Source organism: Polistes dominula, unplaced genomic scaffold, assembly GCF_049000335.1.
Source record: "Polistes dominula isolate Pdom_NZ unplaced genomic scaffold, Pdom_raw_medaka contig_15, whole genome shotgun sequence".
In the NCBI taxonomy this organism is placed as follows: domain Eukaryota; kingdom Metazoa; phylum Arthropoda; class Insecta; order Hymenoptera; family Vespidae; genus Polistes; species Polistes dominula.
This window is the reverse complement of record NW_028300915.1, coordinates 3,168,450-3,193,209: the sequence shown is the minus strand read 5'-3', so window position 1 is coordinate 3,193,209 and position 24,760 is coordinate 3,168,450. Positions and strand designations below refer to the sequence as shown.

Below are 24,760 nucleotides of genomic sequence, written 5' to 3'. Positions count from 1 at the left end.
TATAAAATATGGAAATTCATCGTCATGACTGGTAGGTTGGTAAATGTTACGTATATATTATTTCCATGTATTCCTATACCTGTATATATATACTATATATGGTGAATGAATGGGTGTAGTAACTACGAAGAGAAACGTTATAAAGTGGCGCGTGTCGTTGTCACTTGTAATTTAGCGACTAAATTCAGCTCGTTTCGAGGCCGTCGTTTCGAGAACCGCTCGATATATATATACATATACATATATATAACTCTCACATACACACTATCTTTTTCTATATCATATATTATAATACTTATATACACGAAGTTTAATGAATGCGATAATACCGGTGCTCTTCTTGCATCACGCGAATTTGATCAACGAGATGATCTCGATTATATTTTACCGACGGAGGTCAAAGAGAGGACAAAAGCGTTAAAGAGAATTACGCTCTTTGCTCGGTGGTGATGACGACGACGACGACGATGATGGTGGTAGTGGTGGTGGTAATACTTTGAATAAGCTATTGAGAACGATTGGAAATTCAAAAGATATTTTTAAAGAAAGAATTGTAGGTAAGAATGCTTTCAGAAGAATTCAAAAAGGTAACTTCCCCAATAGACTTTTATTGAGAGAGAGAGAGAGAGAGAGAGAGAGAGAGAGAGAGAGAGAGAGAGAAATGAAAAAAAAATATAGGTCGAGATAGTTGAAGAGAATTGGGGGGCCAAGGGGTGGAGGGTAGTTGGATGAAATAGGGTGGTATAAGGGGAAGAGTATGGCTATCTCGATTCGAGTAAATATCTTCAGGTCTGCCTACGAATCGCAATGCGGTCGTTCAATGCACGAAACGGCCAGCATATCGATTCGTGCTAGGAAGAGAGTAGAACTCTAACATTTGGTCTACTCTCTGCTACTACCACTACTACTACTACTATTATTATTATTATTATTACTGTTAGTACTATACTCTATATGCCAGTGAATCGTTCATACTTTCGTCGCGCGAGTACGATAACGATTTATAAAGTTTCAAACGGGGTCCCGTAAAAAGTCGCTTTCCTTGTAGCTCTAGGATCGTAAAGTTATCGGCCGTTGTAATAAAAAAAAAAAAAAATGCAAGGAAATAGGGGTAGTCGTAACGACAACGACATAGAACAACAGCTACCCTCTTGCAATTTCCCACCAAGATAAGCTTACGTCACAGTTTTATAAGAGAAAACAGAAAATAATGAAAATTGATATTCGCTAGGATAAAATTAATTTTGATAAATGAACAATAAATTTCTGGCTTACCTTTTCTCGAAGCATATCTCGTACTTTGATCGTTTGATTTCTGCTACGATGTAATTCCAGTTGCAATTCGAGACATCTCTCTTGCCAATTGAGTTCTTCAACAGCGCTGGAATAACCATCGAAACTTTTGGATGATCCATAAGCAGGTCTGGTTTCAAGTTTTTCTTTCTTCGAATCTGCCTGGGTCCTCTGATCGAGAAACAATCTGTTCTCGGCATAAGTTCTACCTGTAGATTGCTGTTGTTGTTGTTGATGATGATCAACCGGTTGTCTACCAGAGAATGAAAAAGCTCTATCGAAGTGAGCCCTAGTAGAGGATCCAGGATCAAACGTTGGTCTACCTCGGGCAAGGCTCGACAAATCCTTGGGTTCGTAAGAGGTGTTGGTAGTTGTGGTGGTAGTTGTACTTTGAGATGAGAAATCCGTTTGCCCGGCGAACGTTCTCTTGTCGGTATATTCAACGTGACCGCTTGATTCCGATGTAAAATCGTATGGGCTACACTTGCTCTTAGGATCGCGTAATTCAACGTAACCGGCGCTCCTAGCAGCATCCTTGTAAGTTTTATCCTTTTGAAAAAGTAAATTGGGTACGTTGACGTAGGGCGAATCTCTCGAATGAACTATCGAACCAACAGTACTTCCCCCAACAGCAGTGACAGCACCAAGACCAACAGCAACACTAGCACTACCACCAGCAGCAGTAGTACCACCATTATTGTTATTATTGTTATTGTTGTTTAAAGGCGAGGTGCTTTGATGACGTGGTCTAGGTGGTGGAGTTGGTGTTTGACGAAAATGACGAGGCCATAATCTAGGACTGTCCGGACCGCTCGATAAAACTCGACTCGATTCGGAAACACCACCTGACGAGGACTGTTGTTGTTGTTGCTGTTGCCTTCGGATACCCTCAGGTGTACTTGGCTGTTGTTGTTGTTGTTGCTGCTGCTGCTGCTGAAGGTGATGATGGTGATGATGATGATGATGATGCGATACAGAACCTGTCGTTGACTCATGTGTTCTTGCACCGAGTCTTGGACTGCAAGGTGCCGAAGAACTCGAACCAAAATCCGTCGCTAAACGTGCGATCGGATCGAGAATTTGTGAAAGACGACGTGCTGGTGAACCTCGTATCTCGTCCATCTTCTTTTTTTCTTTTTCTCTCTTTTACTTTTTATTTTTCACTCTTTCTCTTTCTCTCTTTCTGTATATATTTAATTTTTTATCAAAAGAACACGTCGATACGAAAAATATCGCGACGACGACGACGACGACAACGAAATTGATGATTTTCCATGAACGCCACGTGCGTTCTTTCACCGATCATCGTCGTAGTTTCTCATAGGCATTCTTCCCACGTTACAATCTTACGATTTATCTGCAAACACACAAGAAATAATTTACGTTAATAAATATTCCTATCAAAGATATTTTTTAACATTAAACATATCGATGTACTTCGCTTATATTTATTTCTTTTACCATTGCGTATCAAATGACCAGTCTTCGATAATTCATATATTTTACAATATAGTTAACGATCTAACCACGTTTGGATTACTGCTTCCCTTTACATCGCTAAAGACAAGCAACCTGAGTACGGTTAGTAACATCGATTGAAAACCCACCCGTCCGAAAAAAAAAAAACCAAAAATCGTATACTGTTGACTCTTGAAAGATGATAAAAAGAAACAAACTTGTGTGGTAGTATTGAACAAGTATGAGAATTAAGTGAAGAAAATAACTCTGGAACTCGTAAAAAGGAAAAGTTACAAAGCCAAGAATATTTAACGATATTTATACATAAACAATAAATATAAATTACATAATCATTAATAAAATAACAATTCTTTGACTTAATAAAAGACACCACTACTCCTTTTAAGAAATTGTAATAAAACAATATTCCAAAAAAGGGTTATTTGACTTGGTCCCATTAAGTTTCAATGTTAAACAACATTTAAATAAGTTCATCTCGTATCTTTCGCTATTAGTGACATAGACGAAGGGAAAAGGACTATAAGGACAAAGAAAAGAACATGAGTTGAATCAGGAAATGAAAAAGGGGGAGAGATATTAAGCAACGTTTAAGTGTTTGCTCTACTAAATTGAAAGCTTGTAACTCTATGAGCAAGTGGGTGGGGGGTGGTGGTGGTGGTATCTCTCAAAGCGTTTCCTCTCACCATTTACATCTACTTCTACTTCCCTTTCCCTTTTGTCCTCACCCTTAACTACTACTACACTTCTCTACTTATTCCTTTGGCTTCATCTTCAATCTCGAGGAAAGAAGAAGTTAGGGGGAACACTGACGTCTCTCGCAAGGCTTCAAAGTTTATTTTAAGGTCGGTAAGTAAAAAAAATGAACGAAATGAAAAGAGATGGAGTGTGGGGAAGAGTGTGGGGAAAGGAAGAAGTACTCGGCGCCTGAGTTACTTTTACTTTCGCGTGTTCCAAGTAAAATGTCTCTTCTCGTAAAAGAGAAATTTATACTTGATCGATATATTTACCATCTTCTAAAAATAACAATAATAATAGTAATCAAATCGTGAACACATACAAAGAAAATAAAAGATGAGAAGAATAAGGTAACTAGTAAAAAGTAAAATAAGCACGAACTCGAATGAGTTTTGTTTAGAGAGAAAACAGTAATTATACAAATTGGTTGCACCACCGGAAAACAGCATCCTCATCCAAAAATAATACCAAGGATCACGAGAGAGTTAGCTAGCAAGTAAGCAAGCAAGAGAAAGAGAGAAAGAAAAAGAAAGAAAGAGGTACATTTCAAGAGGGTCATGGCCCTTTTTATACGACCCTTTTCCATCTCACTCTCTTTGACTGTCTTCTTTTTTAAATATCGTACCTAGGTCCCTTTCTATCAACCTTTTCACCCTTTTCTTTTCTCTTGAAATTTTTTTTTTTCACTAGAGTGTCGTACCACCGAAGACACAATGACACTCGATGGAAGAAAAAAATCTCGACAACCTGTAGCTGTGTTGCTGCTTCTGCTTTTGCTGATGCTGGTGTTGCTGCTGCTAGCAAAACCAAACTCAATGAACTCTTGGTGTTTTTCTTTTTCTTTCTCTTATCGTTTCGTTCGTTTATTAAGTACTTGAAAAAAAAAAAAACAGCAAAGGAAAGAACCAAGAAAAGATTTGAACATAAAGAGAAAGAGAGGAAATACACGAGTCAAAATCTCAACGACAACTTCCATATCTCGACTTGGTTTCCCTCAGGAAGGGAAAGTCGTGTCGGTTATTCACAAAGGAATTCTGAGGATCGCGAATACGAATAATATCGTGTGTATTTCGAGGTTAAAGTTAACATATAATATCGTAAACTTTACACCTCCGTATGTACATATATATATATATATATATATATATATGTGTGTGTGTGTGTGTGTGTGTGTAGTTTGCAAGTTAACTAAAGAAGAACAACTGGATAATGTATTTTCTTTGAGATCATTTTCTTCTTCTTCTTCTTCTTCTTCTTCTTCTTCTTCTTCTTCTTCTTCTTCTTCTTCTTCTATTCCCAAGTTAATTTATCAAACAAACGTACGTTCCAATTTCTCATTTTTGTCGTCTTTGTCATTTTTTTTAACGAGTTGAAAAAGAGACAGCTATAAAGTTAATTTCTATTTCTGTATATTTTTGTATATATTTGTTTTAATAAAATTGTATTGGAATATAATTGACTCCAATGTTTTCTCATTTCACCTGATGCAACAAATACAAACGTATCATTTCTATGTTCAATCAAAAGTTAGTAATTCCAATAACATATTAAATACATTTTTTATGGTGTAATGAATCGTTCCTGAATTGTTTATGAAATGTTAAGCAATGTTAACTACACGAGTCTCACATTAAACTAAAAGTATAGTCAATAAACTTTTGACTGAACACAAACAATAAAACATTTCAGTATCCTAATTAAAATAAAGAAAAAATGCAAAATGCAAAATGCAGTATTCATATGATAATAATACGTTTGGAAATAATAAAAAAAAAAAGATTCTAATAAAAGATGATCATCGGATATCGGAATCCGAAATCCAATATAAATATTATACATATATACATATATATATATATATATATATATATATATATATATATCCTGTTCACCTATGTTTAAAATAAAACGTCGTAATTTTGGCCTTTTGGAAAAGGGTAAAGATAATTATCGAGCTAGTACCAAAAAGGAAGTATAGTTTTGGTAGGATGTTTAGTTGGGTGGGTGTTGGTTGGTGGGCTCCTAGGTTTATGGGGTGGAGACGTCGATTAAGCTTTCGAAGGGTTCGAGATTATTCGAAAGGCAAATATTATCGCCGCTGGAGGTATAGGTATCGATTATTCGAAACAATGCGGCCCACCTCCCCCTCCCCCTTAACCAATACCAAACGATTGCCGCCCAAGGTAAACTGCAAAGCTATAATAATCCGTATAAACCTAGTGTATAACCGGAGGCGGTGTTCTTCGTTTAAAACACGCGAAACCGAAGGCGTCCCTGTAACGAAAATGGCAAACTAGCAACTGCAAACTAGCAAAACTTCAACTTGCAACCAATAACCACCAGAATTCTCTTCTCTCTTTTAAAGTCAGTCAGTATCGATTAGTATAATAATTCACCGTTCTAGTATCGGTGTCTCCGTAGATTCTCGATAAGTTGAACAACGTCAAACACTTGTTTTCTATCTCTCTCTCTCTTTTTTCTATTCCCTTCACTTCCCCTTTCCCTTCCTTGTATCATCAACGCAACCAGGAAAATCCGAACGGTTTGAGAACACGAGACGACGACTCCAAGAATAACATCGTGTTGCGCAATGCACTTTGATGAACGAATCGTCGATAAGTCTACTATCCCCCCCTAAACCCTCAACTCCACCCCACCTTCTCCCCATTTCCCCTTTCTCATAGTCTCTCTCTCTCTCTTTCTCTCTCTCTTTATCTATCTTTCTCGAACTACTCGAACTACTCGCCTACGTTGCATCCGGCGCGTAAGATGTGTGTACGTATATGTATGCATGTATGTATGCATGTGTGTGAGTTGCATTTTTTATTCTATTCGACACGATTGATCGATCGTGCGGAGAAACGTCCTCTCTTCGTCGCGTTCGATTTTTTTCTTCCTTTTTCCTTCTTCTTCAACTTCTTCTTCTATTTGCAATAGTGTGCATGTATGCATCTATATGTGTGTGTACTTATACTTAGACGAGTAACCTAACCAAAGAGAAAGAGTAAAATAACACTGTTTTTCCATCTAACCTTCTCTCTTAGAATCGATCTCCTAAGGGGGCCCTGCATAAACTCAGAGACGCTTTAATAAAGCCGCTGCCGACTTCAACCATCACCACCATACCTTCAACATATTTCAACATATTCAACCAATATTCAACCATATTCCACAAGACGCGTTTTATTATTACTACGTTATAAATCTATCCGGAGGATATCGACAGTGCTGATTTTTATGGTGGACCCATAGGTGTACGGCCTATCTATCTATCTATTTATCGTACCCCCTTCCCCCCCCCTATCCACCCAGACACAACCATAATCTTTCTCTATCTTTATCTCTCTCTCTCTTTCTTTTTTTTTGTATTTTTCAACGTTTTCTTTACTAAACCCGACTGACCCCGACGAACCTCCTCTCCTGCCACCACCACCACTACCATCGTCATGACCAACCCCTTCTACATCTACCCCTATCCGGGCTATCACATAATCCCGCTCGTTTTACGACCAAACGAACGGTCCTTTATTTTTCACACAGATACTACTGCTGCTGCTGCTGCTGCTCCTGCTGCTACTGCAACGACATGACTACTACTTTTTCTTTCTACTATTCTTTTCTCTTTTTATTTTTTTTTTATTTTTTTTTTGCTTTCTACCCTTTATCTTTCTCTCTTTCTCTTTGTCTTTTTTTTTTTTTTTTATTCTTTCCAGAGGAAAAATTGTTAGCCCTATTTTATTCGCAAGAGAAATTTGCGAAGTAACACTCGTAAACATTTCTTATCTTATACTATCTTTTTCTAATATTTCTTTTTCTTTTTCTTGTTCTTTTTTTTTATCTAGGTATTATTTAAACAAATAGAAAGGTTAAAAAACGGAATATATTACACGCGAGTAGAATGACGAATGAAATATTCCAAAAGAAAAGTTGTACATTTTATATGCAATACGATGTTAACGTGTATTCATCTACCTATATATATATATGTATATATACATATACATACATTTATATCTACGTGCAAGTTAATTCTTAATTGTAATAAAATTACGTATTCATAGCATGGCAGTTTCTTCCCTTTTTTTTCGTCCCTTTTACTCTTTTTCCTTATTCTTCCCTTTTTGCCTTGCTACATGGATCAGGATGAGAGGAAAAGAGAAGAAACACTTGTATGTCTGTGTGTGTGTGTGTGTTTGTAAAAGTAAGTGTGTTCGCACAAATACTAAGGATTTATAAAGAATATATATATATATATATATGAAGAAACGGGTGGTCCCGTGGTGTCCATGAATAAATTTCGAATTAACTTTCGAACGGTTCTCGCGTTATACGAGCCACGACGGAAAGGAAGAAGAAGAAGAAGAAGAAGAAGAAGAAAAGAAGAAGAAAAGAAGAAGAAAAGAAGAAGAAGAAGAAGGAGCCCTTCGCAATCTCGACGACGGTTTCTCCGTTACGCTCGTTATAATACGAAAGATTTTTCTTTTTTTAAAAGGCCCTTGTCTCCGAAACGTAAGAAATGTTTAAAGTACTTCCTTCTACGTAACTTCATTCAGAAATTAATATTTATAAATAGCAGTATGAATAATATTGCTTAAAGATAATAATGTGTGTTTGAAAAGTAATGAAAAATAAATATTAAATATTATACGTATTATACCTATGTATATTAATTATAATTATTTATATATATAATATTGTCTATGTTTCTCATATTTTATATTATATTATATTATGTACATTATAGTATATTATATGTTATTTTTTTATTATAATATACATAATATTTTATTATATAATATTAAAATTATATTATATATATTAATTAATTGTTATATTATATTAATTATATTATATTATAGATATTAATTTAGTATTAATATGAGATATATGTAATATATGTAAAGAAAAATTGTTTCTAAAATAACAAAAATAAGAAATTAAAAAAAAAATAATAAAAGATATTTTTAATATTATTAACAGTATAAAATATTATATAATAAATAAAAACAAAAATTTGTTTCAAAAGAAATACAAAAAAGAATCCTTATAACATATATCTATAATATAATGTATTTACATTATATGTAACAACAATTATTGTAGTTTTAAGAAATAAAACTGAAATAAAATTATTAAACAAAAGAAAGGAGTAACAGAAAAAATATAAAATATAAAATAGTTAAAGATCTCTTTTAATATAGTTAGCAACGTTTAGCAACGTTTTACGAGTACTTTCTTCCTCTTTTTCAAGCAATCCACCTTTTCTTCATCCTCCCTACCCCCTTCCCCCTCTTACCACTCTTCGGTTAAACTTAAAAGTGTATAAAACGTTGTTCACGAATAAAATTCTCTCTATATATACATATATACATAGATATAATATAATACAAAGGGAAAAGGACAAGTGCGTTGGAAGAATGGTAGACTTGGAGAATCGTAAGGTACAAAGGGATGACGAATCGTTTACGGAAAAGTACGATGAAAATAATGTCTTCTTCCGTTTCCATGCTTTTTGTCTGGAGTTACATTCCAACATACATATTTATATGTATATGTATATTTATTAAATAATGCATGACACTATATCGATCGAAAATTTATAATTGTTCACCGATTTCAATTTTATTTTTATATATATTAAAATTATTAAATACAAAAATTAAATAATAAATATTATAAATTAAAATTAAATTAAATTATAAATTTTTAATAAAAAAAAATAATCAAAATATTAAATAATATATATATATATCAATTGAAAAAGGTTTATAAAAAAATATTAATTAATTTTTTTTAATAACACAATTTACAATTTACAAATTACACGACTCACATTTTGAAACGTAATTGAACTCTATATCTGAATTTAATAAATATGTATAAATGAAAAAATAAATAAATATAAAATACATAAAATGATGGAAAATCTGATCGATAAAAAACGAAAGTTTCAACTGGAAACATCGATACGAAAGAAAATATTCGAAAAAGTATAATAACGATTATTATAGATATCTGTTTTTCTCAAACGATCATCCTACTTTTTAAATCGGTTCACTTATCGTCTTCTCGTCTTTTCTATCCTTCTACTAACTTTCTTTTTTTTCTTCTTCTTTTTCTTTCCCCTTTTATAACATGATTCACCCCGTCTCTCATCCTACGACTCATCCTACGACCTTTTTTCAAACATCCTCTTTCTATCCTTCTTCAAAATCGTCGTACATTCGACGATTCACAACGTTCTTCCAAATTCTATGGTATATTCCGTTTATGTATTATTTATGGGGCCCGATAGATCCTCTCACTCTCACTCTCACTCTCACTCACTCTCTCTCTCTCTCTCTCTCTCTCTCTCTCTTTCTCCTTCGAAAAGAAACGGATGCGATTTCTTTTTTTGTATTCGGCGAATAGGATAAAGAAAAAAAGAAAGAAAAAAAGGCATAATTTATTCGACATGCTAGCTGTGTAATATGCAAAATGGCTACCACCACTAGTCTTCCCTTTTTCTTCAAATTGTTAATGGTGGGGAAAGTTAGAGGGTAGGAAGTGAAGATGAGGAGTGGAGGAAAAGGACAATATGACGTTTCTTCTACCTGACCATTCAAACTGCGACCCCCTAACGACAAAAAAAAAATAAAAAAGAAAGAAATATAAAAAAAAAAAATTAAAAAAAAATCCATTGGTTCTTCACCACTTTTGTGGCCTTTCTTCTGCTCTTTATTTTACTTTACTTTTTATTTTTATTTTTATATTTTAATTTTTGTGTAATTTTTTGTAATTTTTTTTTATCCTTTTATATTCTTTATTTCTTTTTTCTTAACCAACAATAAGCTTCATCCATTGGTTCTTCACCACCTTCCTGTACTTCCTGCACTTTGTTTTACTTTACTTTACATTTTATTTTTATTTTATTTTTTATTTTATTTTTATTTTATTTTTATTTTCTTTATTCTTTTTTTTTCACCAATAATAAGCTTCATCCATTGGTACTTTACCACCTTCGTGTACTTTACTTTACTTTACTTTACTCTACTCCTTTACTTAACTGCACTTCATTTTATTTTATTTCACTTTATTTTTTCTTTTTATTTTTTAATTTTTTTTTTCTTAATCAACAATAAACTTCAAGTCTTCGTTATTGTTCATCTCTTTCTTTCTAACGAAACCCTTCGTTTCAAAGTCGCGTGCGAAGAAACTATACCTGGCGGATACGTGACGGGAATGTATCGTGAATGTTAATTGCGAAATAGAAAAGGATATGCACGAAGAAGACTTACGTCGGAAAACTTACTTCGTGGAATATGTAACTTTGTTGTGTGTATCCCTTGTTTACTCGATAATATTACGAACAATTCCAACGTTGCAATAATAAATGAGAAAGAAAAAATTGTAAAATCTATCCCCTTATCTCAACAAAAAACAAAACAAAAAAATAAATAAAATATAGGATGATACCAAATATAGTAATGCGAATGAAAGAAAATTGAACGTGTGGCTCGTAGTGACACGCGTTTACTATTTTTATTGTCATTTCCGGTGCGTAAATAGCATCTTCCGTGCTATCGCGAACTTCTCTTATTCTAACATGGACTATGTAAGTGGTATATCTATATATTTATAGATATACTTATTTGCTCGACCCTAGCAACAGTATATTATAAGCACTTATTGTTAGTAATTCTTTCCCTAACCTTAAAATACTTTTTATGACAACCTTTTTACCTTCATTTGCAAAAAAAAAATTACGCATATTCCAAATTTGAATAATATTATACATTCGATCAACAAAATTCTTTAATTATAAAATTATAACGTATTATATTAATTTATTTATTATATTTATTTTATTTATATATATAATATAATATAATTAAATGTTTTATAATAAAATAACTTTCATAATATAATATATATATATATATATATATATATATATATATATATATATATATATAAAAGTTATTTATATATAATATATAATTTATAATTTAATATAATATATATTATAAATATTATTATGTTAATATATATAAATTGACGTGTCACGTTGTTTGTCCGCAATGGACTCCTAAACTACAGAACCGATTTTAATAAAATTTTACACACTGTGTGCAGTTTCATCCAACTTGAAAGATAGGATAGTTTATATCTCAATTTATAATCGCAATATTATTTTATTGCGAATTATTTGTTTATTAACAAAGAGTCATGATTATCTCTGTTAGTTCAATAAGATTCTAACAGATGGCGGTATAAGATAATTCGTTGACTTAAAGACGTGTGTATCGGACTGATTATGTGCCACAGCAACGCGTGGAGGGTCATCCCTAGTATTAATTATATATTATATTATAAAAGTTATTTAATTATAAAACATGTAATTTAATAATTTAAAAAAAAACAAAAATCATTCTCATTATTACAGAATTCATAATAATTTAATACAAATATTATAAATGATATAATGTCTTATTTTCTTTTATATTTGCAACCCTCTCGTAACATTAAATTGAACGATATTTAATTCATTAATTAAATAACAACATTTAGATCGTCTAAGTACCAAAATTAAGTATTATTATCTTTAAATAAACAATAACCTTTCTGTATTCACCAATTTTTCCAACCCCCAAAATATTGTCAAAAATTCATCAACTTTTGCGCAAAAAACGAGATAGGAATAGTCTCCTCAAAATTATTTTTACCTCCTGTCTTCTTCTTTTTTTCTTTATTCAAGAGAACAGATTTTATAGATGGGGAAGGGGTGTTTGGGAAAGAAACCAAAAAAAAAAAAAATAAAATAAAATGATAGCGAAGAATAAACGAGGTTGCCCCGATTTAAGAAAGAACGACCCGTCAAACGGGGAATAGGATGAGGAAGAAGAGGGTAGGGAGGGGGTTGAGGGAAGTAGGAATCTCGTAAAAAGGGCGCTTGTTTTAAGAGATATCGTTTGACGAGCATCACCTTCCGGAGGGGATGTTTCTTGCCTGAAAACGCACGCCATCTCGAAGCTCCGAAACTTTACGAGCGAGGAAACAACGGGGAGAAATGACGATACAACCGTTTGCAAAGTAACAGAGAAAGAGAGAGAGAGAGAGAGAGAAAGGGGGAAAGGGCTTGAAACGAGTTTAAAACTTTCTGACAGCTCGTTTTGGAAGTTGAAGCCTCGTGGATAAAAAAAAAAAAGAATAAAATAAGTGAGAAAGATAGTGATATGACAGGTCACGATTTTTCAATACTAATACTACTACTATTACGTCTGTTATATTTTAAAATCAATATTTTGATTATATGTGAATAATTTTGTTAATGTATTTTAATAAAATAATAGCTCTTATTCGTTATACGAATATATTTTGTTATTAATTATATATATATATATATATATATATATAATTGGTATTGTTTTTATTTGGTATTATATATTTATATATATTTATTGGTATTTGTATATTATTTATTGGTATTTTATATGTATATATAAAATAATACCAATAATATATTATATATATTATATATTTTTGGGTGTTACTATTATTAATATTATTGGTATTATTATTATTATTATAAAATAGTATTAGAGTATAAGTATAAATTAGTATTAGTATAAAATTAATATAGATAATAATAATAATTATAAAAATAAAAAAATATTACCAATATATATATAATAATAATAATTATTATTATTTATAATATTAATTTTTATAATTAATAATTATAAAAAATTTAATGAAAAAAATTATAATATATTATTTTTATATTATTATATTATAATTGAATTTTATAATAATAAAATTAAAAATTATAACAATTTAATTAAAATAATTAATTTATATACATAATTATTTGTCAATATTTATCTATCTATCTATCTATCGATCTATCTATCTATCTCTCTTCAAATTTTATAATGGACGAAAGCTAGTCGGGTCAATTACCAAGAAAAAGACGACCCATAAGTAAATATAGTTTCGATAGATATAGTTAGTGTTTGTCATCGAAGTGCACTTGGAACATTATTCTTTAATGCTTCATCGATTATTCGTCACTGTCAACAACCAACGACTTTACCCGTCGTCTTACGAAAATCTACGACAATGTTTAATGTTTCGAACTTTACTACATCTACTTTCGTCTTCTACTTCTTCTACCTCTTCTACTTTTTCTTCTTTCTTTATCTTTATCTTCTTTCGAACAAATGTAAGTAATGTATTTAAGTGATTCACGAAGAAAGCTTTGAAAAGATAAAAAGGAAAATAAAAAAAAAATAAAAGAAAAGAAAACGATGAGTTAGCTTAATTGTTTTGCGATAATAGGGGGATGAAAATGTAATGGAAAATAATTATCGTAGAAAGATTAAAGTATTGAAAATTAAATAAGCCCTGGAATTATCTATATATAAGTATTTCTTTTTTACGATACACACACAGATATAGATATAGTAAAAAATGTGTCGTTAAACTTTCTTAGATGGGTAAAAAGTTTTTTACTGTTACTTAAAATCAATTATTTTCATTCGACAGATTTATAATGCTAATTAGACAATTAAAAGATTGACTATAATTTCAGTATGTACTAAATTTGTCATATTTTTTTTTTTTTAATTTAATACTCAATACAATTCAATATTATAATAATAATAATATTTAAGAGAGTATATTCAAAAACGTGATATTATGAATTATTAATAAAAAAAAGACATATTTAATATGCGTAAAAAAATTTTTTAAAGGTAAATTATTCTAATTTAACGATAAATTGTAAGATTATATATATGTATATTTTTTTTTGCTATTAAAATAATAAAAAAATTATTTTGAATAAAACGTATTCTGTAAATAAGAAAAAATAAGTATTTATTAATATTATTATATATTGTGTAAAAATAAGTATTTATTAATATTATTAAATATTGTGTAGAAATAAGTATTAATTAAATTATTTCATATTTATTTTTTAATATTATTATATATTTATTTATTAATATTATTATATATTTATTTTGTAATATTATTATATATTGTGTGCTCAATTTATATTAATGTATGGCATTAACAAAAATTACTTATAATCCTCACAAAAAAATGAATTGTACATTTCTTTACCATTAAAAAAAAAAATATATATATATATAATATTCTATTAGAAATATTTATTAGTTAAATGATCACCAAAAAAATGAAAAGAAAAATATAAAAGTCGTATTATACAAAGACGTTTGTTAAACATAGTCCTAAAGGGGAAAGAATAATTGGTATTTAAAAATAACCTAAAATACAGAAAACTTTTGACCCAACTATAAAAGTAAAGAAAAGCTTTGAGTCCCACCCTTGTATATCAAAGTATTTACCGTAAAAAAAGATCGTTCCAAAATCACGACACGAGAAGAAAAAAGGGACAAGAGGAAGAGGAGGAGAAAGAGGAGGAGGATGGAAGAGGAGGAGGAGGTAGAGGAGGAGACGTATATATCCAAGAGAAATAACCCATGAGTATCGCGTTGCACTCTCGGATTCCTTTGTTTGGACGAAAGGAGAGATCGAGTTTCTGGGCCGTACCTAATTCCACTTTTTCACGACGCACACGACGAATTAAAGAGGAGGGACTAGAGGGACTTGTGAACGGTGACCGTAAGATGACGAGGAACAAGAAGATGATGATGAAGAAGAAAAACAAGAAGAAGAAGAAAAAGAAAAGGATCAAAATGGGGATGGAAGTGAAGGAGAAGAACGATGTGTGATGCTAAGAGTTTGCTTAAAAAAAACACTATTTTTTATTTATTTATTTTTCTTCTATTTCTTTTTGGATATGAGTCATCCATCCGACCACCTATTAGGGTGAACCAAAAGTTCGTATGTTTATCTTGTTGTTTTTCTTTTCAAGTCAACAAAATTATTTTATGTAATATGTTGGTAAACAATCTAACAAAATAATTTGATTGGAAAAATACTAATTTAGTAGGTAAGCTAAAAAAGATTCTATCTTTCTGATTTAGAAACAAGATTTGACTAATTAATAATTAGAATTATGTATGTTTGTATTTATTATATTATATATAGTTATGTTAGTTATGTAGTTTATATTTATAATACATATTAATTTATTTAATAAAATTATTATATATATTAAATATATATTATAATAAAAAAATTATAATATATAAATAATATATATATATATATATAATATAATATATATTATAAAAAAAAATTATATTAAAAATATATTATAGTTATTATAATATAATATATTTAATATTATATATATTTTATAATAAATATATATTAATATTTATTATATATATATAAAATATTTATTAAAATATAAAATATATTAAAATATATATTAATATATAAAATAAATCTATTTCTATAATATATACGTATGTGTATTGTATATTATTTCTATTATAGAAATTAGAATTATAAATTACTTATAAATCACACTGAGAATTGATTATATTTTATTTTTCTATTAATAGAAAAATACAAATCAAATATACAAGTAAAATATTAATTTAAAAAGTATTAATAAAAAATTATCAATAATTAAATAATCTTAAATATTAATTTCAAACCATTGGTTCATCCTAATATGCACGAACTCTTCTAACTTCTAAAAATAACTAAATAATCTAATAAATTTAATTTACCTTTTGATTGATCGATCGATTTGAATAATTGTAATTTGTATGTTAAGATTTGAAAAAAAGTTGGGGCAGGTGTGAAGGGAATTAAAATCCAATACGATAAACGAACAAATGTAGAACTTTTAAGAGACTAAAACAGTGTAGAAGTTTGTCGGCCGTATCGTTTGCAACTGACTGAAGAATAAGATGCACCGAGAGAAACTTTGCGCCCCGGAAAGGAGGTTTCTTTCTTGTCAAGTAGCTAGTCTTAAAGCTTACTTCACAATCAGGTAGTAGTAGAAGAAGAATACTCGAACTCTTCTTAGACACTTCTTTCTCTTTTTTTTCTTTTTTTTTTTTACTCTAATTAGAAGAACAATTATTTTTTGGGTGACTTTTAAAAATAGATAGAAACGAAAACAAAACAAAAAAAAAATGATTTATATTTATAAGAATTTTGTTAAATTTGTTCAAATGATTTGATATAAAATTTTCTATCGATTAATATATAATATATAATATATAATAAAATAATTAATTGTGTTTAGCAAAATTAATATAAATTTCTATATAATAATTATAAAAATTATTAAAATAATCAAATATAAAATATAAAATTATCTATCAAAATTAATATTAATTTTTATATAATATAATAAATTATCTCTTTCAAAATTAATATATTATAAATTTCTATATAATATAAATATTCTAATTAAAGTTATATAATTATCAATTTAGAAAATAATTTTGCACAGACAATATATCTATCAAAATTAATATATTAAATTTCTATATATAATATAATATATAATATATAATAAATTATCTAAAAAAAATTAATATATTAAATTTCTATATAATATAAAATTCTAATTAAAGTTATATAATTACCAATTGAAACAAAACAAAAAATGTTGCACAGACAATGTAACACGTGAAAATAAAATAAATAATTAAAAAGAAAAAATAAGAAAATTACGTGGTTTATTTTTTTCTTTTTTTGTAAAAATAAAAATAAATAAGATGAATAAGATGATATTATGAATGTCTGAGAAAGAGAAAGAGAAGAGAGATAGAGAATGTTAGAAAAACACATGTGGCGTATGTGTACGCTAATATACTTAAGAAGGAAGTGATAAAAATCGGTAATAAAGGCCGATAAATAGCATAACGAGCAAAGTCCGAGAGCGTGTGCCTCCGAGGGAAAGGAAAACGAGTGTTAGAGAACGATATTAAACGTTCTCTCTCTACGTAGTTTTAACGCACGTACTCGTCTCTGCCTTATCTTCGTCTATTAAAACGAGCAAGGTAGGAAGGTAGGAAGGTAGGTAGGTAGGTAGGTAGGTAGGTACGTAGGTTGCAAGGAAGGACAATTGCGAGCAGAATAGTAGATACACCAAGGTTTACATAACGATTCTCCATTTCTGAGCTTTCAAACCTTCATACACGTTTGCGAAGCAACTAAACAATAAACGGGAGGGGAGGAGGAAAAATAAAAATAACACAAAACATTGCGATAAGGAAAATAATGTTACGTTTTATACGAAAAGAAAATGAAAATATTTTTTCTTTTTTTTTTACGAATGTTATCTACAAAAAAATTCAATATCATTGTGTTAACAAATAACAGAAATTAACGAAATGCAATATAAGAATAATAGAACAAAACTTTTTGATTTTAAATGAATTTATATTATATTATATAATTTAATTAAACACGAAATTATGTATTTTTTGTTTTTTTTTTTACGAATGTTATCTATAATAAATTGAATATCATTGTGTTAACAAATAACAGAAATTAACGAAATGCAATATAAGAATAATAGAACAAAACTTTTTGATTTTAAATGAATTTATATTATATTATATAATTTAATTGAATACGATAATATAATGCATTTTATTTAAAAAACTTGAAAATATTATTAAATAATAAAACGTGTTATTAAAGAAAGAGAATATAATTAATTATTAAGATATTTTCTTTTTTCAATAAAAAAAAAAAGAAACAAAATAACGTTCGCATATAAAAATTAATAGAAGTGTTTGTGAGTGATAAAAAAAAAAAAAGTTGGAATAATTTAAAATGTGCTGAAAGAAAAAGGAAAAGAAAAAGTTGGCGATAAAGTAAAAAAGAAATTGCTGCCTTTGGCTATAAAAAAAAAAAAAAAAGGAAAGAAAGAAAAAAAAAATAATAATCTGATAGAAAAATATAGAGAAAGACGAATGAATATAAAGTTGAGAAGAATCGTTGTGAACTGTAAGGAGTTTATAAAACGTAGACTAGAATGCATCGGCACGTCGAAGACATTTCGATGTTCGTAACTTCTTGTGGGGGATCGAAGAAAACGTGGCCTCTTCGTAGAAAACTCAGACGCAAGGCAAATACCAATAATAAGAAAGGAAGAAAGAAAGAAAGAAAGAGAAAGAAAAAGAAAAAAATAAGCATATATATATATGTATACTACGTAACGAGCATCTGTCGATCGGTCGTTTGCCCATATCGCCGTTTATTAAACGTATAAAAGATGGAGTATGCAACCAAGCAAAAAGCCTTATTTTAAACTTTCTTCATCTGACTCATTAATTCATTTTTTCAAAACTTTTTACGACGAATTGCTTTCCTTTTTTTTTATCTAATTAATTTTAAAAGATTTTTTTTTATATAATATATACAAAATATTTATATTGCAATACATTGTCAATGTTTTGTAAAATAAATTATAAGTATATATATATGAGAATATCTTGTTCATAGTATAAATATATAATAATAGTTTAATAGTATTTCAATAAACATAATAATTATTTTGTAATATTTTAAATGTATCAAAAATATATAATAAATTATAAGTAGCTATATATATAGTATAGTATATTATTAATAATATAGTACATTTATTATAATATAGTAATATACTATTTTAAATAATATAATAAATATTATAAATAATATACTATACTATATAGGTATAGAGTGTATTATATAGTATTTTAATACATCTACTTATATACTATAATTTAATAATATTTTAATAAATATAATAATTATTTTGTAATATTTTGTATTTATAATAATTTGTCACACTTAAGATACTTAATATTTTTAATAGGAATATAATAATAATTCATTTAAAATACTAACTCACAATAAATATAACGATAAAATAATAAAATAGTAAACTCAAAAATATCTAATAATAATAATAATAATAATATTACAAATAAATGATTTCTTTTAGAAACTCATTGTGCTTTTTATTAATTTTATAGGGAAAAATAATTAGCCAAAAATATCGAATGAAAGAATAATTAATTTTGAAGATAATTTTATTAACTTTTGATCAACTATCGTATTAATATTTAATCGATTTATCGTTCGATAATATATATTAATGAAATTTAATTATCATTTCTATTATTCTACGTAGAATATTATTCTACAGAATACGAGTATTCAGTTCAATGATTTACTGCATGATCTTATGACCTTACTCGTCGTAAAAGAGTACGAATAATTTCTTTAGAATCAATTAAGAAATATTTAAACGATCAATGAATAACAAATTTCCTCTTATCGCGTTAACAAAAAAAAAACTATTCAAACGTATTTAAATAAATATTCAATTAGTCAATGGGTTCTAAGAATTATCAATAAAACAATAATACGTTTCTCTAAATGTGCCGTGCCGCGTTTTCATCTCTAATCTCAATGATAATATTTTCTATCAAACAAAAGATTAAAAAAAAAAAAAAAAAAAAAAAAACAAAGAAAATAAAGAAAAGTTTAGTTTACATAACTCTCGTGAAACTCGTAAGAACAAACATTTTCTCGACAAAAATATTGACGTAGAAAAACATTTTTCTATTAAATAATCACCTCCATATTGCAAGCAGAAAAAACTTGTAGAAAAAAAAAAACAAGGAAAAGATGTTAAAAAGTTATAAATAAAAAAAAGAAAAAAGTGTGTCATCTATCAGATTATTAATCGAAGGTAAACATTCGTTATAATTAAAAAGAACAAAAGTCGAGATGTGAATAGTTGATTTTATTACGTAAATACTTCGTCATATTTCTCGTAGGTAGAATCGATTGAAAACAAGATGTTATATATGTGTTACAAAATGGTGTTCTTAGTCAATCGAATAAAAATCAATGCAATTCTACAATATATGTTCCCAATTCAAAACAAAAGTCATTTCAATCAATAATTTATGGATATGTATTAGTATTTATGCGTAAGACACATTCAAACTCACAGCATTTCTCAACCATTTTTGGATTAATTGACCTATAAAATCTGTTTTCTAAGACAATATAAAAAAAAAAAAAGAATATATTTCAGTGTATTTTAATGATACGTCTGGTTGGTAGGGTATATAAACTAGAACTTTCAGAAAATGTCTTACAAATTAATTAACTTTTCTTGCTTCTGGCGTAAGTTATTTACTTCCATTCCGTTTCCCATTAAAAGTTTGATGAGGCCTAATATTGGACGGTGGTTTCACAGATTGTGAGTCACTCGCTGTTAGACTAATTAATAATGATTTATAAAACTTCTATTTATGTAGTTAGTAATTTATAATCAAATATCATGTGTACATATCAATCTGTAACATTGATATATCAATATCCAAATGAATTTAAATCGAATGAAAATTCACGTAAATCAATATAAAAATTGTACAATAAAATATAAACGCGTTATTAAATGTTCTCGTTTAAATAAAAAAAAATAAAAAAATAAAAAAAAAGAAAGAAGTGAGAATCGTTTAAAAAAAATATGACTATGGGGAGGATGATGATATGAAAAATTGGGGACAAAATAAGTAGACTATATATACCCTCGTTAAAAGAAACGTTTCTAAACGAACGGCATCATCTGAACGGGGCATATCACGATGCTCGGAAAAGGCGATTGAGGAAGAAGATTCCTCTAAAGAAACGAGCTCTGGATTCTCTCTTTCTCTATCTCTCATTCTTTCCCTTCTTTGTCGGTCCTTAAGAAAAGGATACCAGAAATACCTTTTTTACGAGTACAATCACCCCGAGAGATCGTCGAAGCCACGATCCGAAGAACGGCCAAAAAGGCTTTTCAAACGAGCGCTTCTATATCTTCTGAGAATACTTTTCTTCTTCTTCTCTTCTCTACTTCTTCTTCTTCTTCTTCTACTACTTTCCGTTGAATACACGAGTCGAATGGTACGAACGGTTGTACACAGAGAAACAAACAGGACAGAGAGACATAAACACACGTATAATCTTAAAGACGACGATGACGACTACGCGACGACGACACAAATACATGCGGGGATGAAGAAGACTATGGTTATATACGTATACTAGAGTAAATACTAACACACTAAACATATATGCATCGTATCACATTTACAGATATACATATATAGTGTTCATCGTTCTAGTTACGTAATCGGGCCAACGAGGCAGATAGATAAACAAACATTTCGTTCGAGTATTCAATTTCCGATATAATTTCCGAAACATGATCGATCGATCCTGCAGCATCAGAAAGAAAAATACGTACAGTAGGACAAGTGACAAGTGTATAAAGATAAGATCAATTCAATCATTTGAATATTGTTCTTTTTTCGCGGACTAATTTTTTCGCCATTTTAATTTACAATCAAAAACAACGCGCGCGAAATTTAAATATACGACAAGGGGGATAATCGATCCTGCAGCATCAGAAAGAAAAATACATATAATAGGACAAGCAACAAGCGTACAAATATAAGATCAATTCAATCATTTGAATATTGTTCTTTTTTCGCGGACTAATTTTTGCGCCATTTTGATTTACAATCGAATATAACGCGCGCGAAATTTAAACGTGCTGACGGGGGTGATAATCGATTTATCGATGAGATATCATTTCTTTATTTCATCTTCTTTCACTGATTTACAGAAATAGATAGAAAATAATATTGAAATAAATCAAGGAACATTTTTCTTTTTCGATAAGAGTATATTTAACGACTAATCAAATAATGTCTACACATTTAAATAAATACAACATTTTAAAACGAGATACAAGTAATAAAGTGCCGTTAAAAAACTGTCTCTTTCTATTACTCGTAGAAAGTTTTCCTGTAATAACAACGGAATGTAATATAACGTAAGCAAAACTTGATTCAACGAGGCATGTGTTATAACCTTCTCTTCGTAAAGAAAAAGAAAAAGAAAAAGAAAGAAAGAAAGAAAGAAAGAAAGAAATAAGAAAAGAAAAAGATGGATAGATAGACGAACGTCCTTGAAACGAGAGGCGTGGACAAGAAACGATTTCGAAAGATCGATGACCCTTTCTAAGAGAAATGAGAAAGAAAGAAAGAAAAGCAAGAAAGAAAGCAAGCAAGCGAGCTAATTAGATAGACAGAGAAATAGAACTAGAACTAGAAATAGAAATGGAAATAGAAAGAGAGAGAGAGAGAGAGAAGTTAGGTCAAGAAAGATCATTCGAGAATTCTCCGTTAGTCGATCAAGCTTGAAGGCTATTTAACATTCCCTGTTTGGAAAGGACGCACTTTAGGAATCACAGATGTCCGTTGGTTGGACCAAAACTAGCAACGCTAGTTTTCAAACTTGTTCCAACTAGTTCCCTTTACAATCTCTCTCTCTCTCTCTCTCTCTCTCTCTCTCTCTCTCTCTCTCACTCCTTCTTCTTCTATTAGATTGACATAGACAAAAAATGAAAACGCAATGTGTGTGTGTGTGTGTATGTTGGGTGTCGTAATTGGTCATAGAACGACGACGATATTATTTCATTGGTTATCTCTGACACGGTGCGAAGAAATAGGCGCGAAAACGCGAGAAGGGATGACAGCTCGCAGGAGAGACGGCAGCAAGTGGGTCAAGACCTCTCGGAAGGGAGGTAGAAGTAGAAGTAGAAGTAGAAGTAGAGGTGGAGGGGAGGGGTGTAGGGAGGGGAGGAGAAGTTAGCACGGTGGACGGAAGGGACAGAAGGAGGAGGGTGGGTGGGAGGAGGGGAGGAGTCGTCGACCGATTCGATCTCTTTCTCTGTGGCGACTCACCTTCTCTTTCTCTCTCTCTCTCTTTCTCTTTCTCTTTTTCTCTTTATATCTATCTGTCTCTTTCTCTCTTTCTCTCTCTCTCTCCTTACTTCGACGTGGAGTCTGCGGTAACGGCTCGTAACGATTTGAAACGGGCGCACTGAGTCCGGCGCTCCATGCCTGGCGTAGACGACGCACCGTGGGCCCAACGAGGAGCACCACCAACAGCAGCAACAGCAGAAGCAGAAGCAGCAGCAGCAGAAGCAGCAGCAGCAGTAGTAGAGCGGGCGCCGCACCACCACCACCACTACCACCACCACCACTACTACTACCTACTACTACTATTCCTTTTACTACTACTAATGTATAGGAGCACCACTACTACTAATTATATGAGGAGCACCAGCACGAGGAGCACTACTACTACTAAAATACTAATATACTTGGAGGGATCACCACTAACACCACTTACTGATGCCACCACCTACTACACACTCAACCCGACGACCGACCGACCGACGACCGATCTTCCAACCGATCCTCCGACCGCTGCTTAATCTCCTCCTCCTCCCCCTCCTTCTTCACCTCATCCTCCACCTTCTATTCCTCCTCCCGTGTCACCGTCTCCCTCTTCTCTTCCTCCTCCTCTTATTCGTTGCCCTTCCTCTACGCGTGCGTGCGTACTGCGTGCCGACACCGTCACCGTCACCGTCGCCGCCGTACTCGTCCTTACCGTCTTCGTCTTCGTCTTCGTCTGCGTCGCCGTCGCCGTCGCCGTCGTGAATGATGTCGTTGTCTTCCTCCTTTTCCTTTTCCTAATTGTCCAAGTCTTCCTCGTATTAGTCGTTGTTATTGTCGTTGTCGTTTTCGTTCTTGTGTATCGTTACCGTCGTCGTCGAGATGTTCACCTTACTCGACGTACACTATTTTACACTGATCTATCAACTATATTTCTATCTATCTATCTATATATGTATGTATAATGTATATATATGTATCTATCTATCTATCTATCTCTTTTTATCCTTCCTTTCTCTCTACCTCGTGTATGTTGTGTGTGCCTCTAGAAAACACCTCTTCCAATAGCTTTCCTTATTTTTCCAATGCTGTCAGCAAATATGCCGGACATTATCAGCCGTTACGTCCTCGACGTCGACGTGATATCGCGTAGCCTTCCTTCACAACGAAGATCACCGCGCGGAGGCGCGAAAAAATTAAAAAATTTCGTTAAAATACGGGCGGACCAGCCGTTAACACGGAGGACACGAAATTACACACGACCGGAGTACGCGGACGGCCAGCCGCGACGCTAGCGTCGACACGCGCGACGAGCGCGGCAATTGAGTGAGACAGTTGATGATCGAGGGAGAGGGAAAACGCATATCTAACACCATCTATCGAGTTTTTTTCGTAACTTTGATTATCTCTGTCGATAACGTCAATTTTTTACTATCAAGAATCGATATATTATATTCCGGGTCTTTTTCTTTTGTTTTTTTTTCGATTTTAATTTTTATTATTAATATTGTTGTAATAAAATTGATAAATAATTAATGTTTTCGAATAAATAAGTTCTTTGGAAAATTATC

At 30.7% G+C, this 24,760-nt stretch overlaps 1 protein-coding gene across 12 annotated transcripts in view; it reads right to left on the bottom strand.

Moving 5' to 3' along the window:
• The window catches only part of LOC107069819 (uncharacterized protein CG43867), a 139,502-nt gene extending 115,019 nt beyond the window's left edge, over positions 1-24,483 (bottom strand). For 7 of the 12 annotated variants that reach the window (XM_015327435.2, XM_089170003.1, XM_089170006.1 and 4 more), the window contains exons 1-2: positions 23,193-24,483; positions 1,276-2,650 (exon numbers count right to left, since the gene is read on the bottom strand). In XM_015327435.2, coding sequence (XP_015182921.2) covers positions 1,276-2,415 — 1,140 coding nt within the window. In that variant the 5' untranslated portion in view covers positions 2,416-2,650; positions 23,193-24,483. Of the gene's footprint in view, positions 1-1,275; positions 2,651-5,903; positions 6,044-23,192 lie in introns of those variants that run through there. The other 5 variants (XM_015327445.2, XM_015327428.2, XM_089170001.1 and 2 more) reach the window with 5 other exon arrangements.
• Between the last annotated feature and the right edge of the window lie 277 nt (positions 24,484-24,760).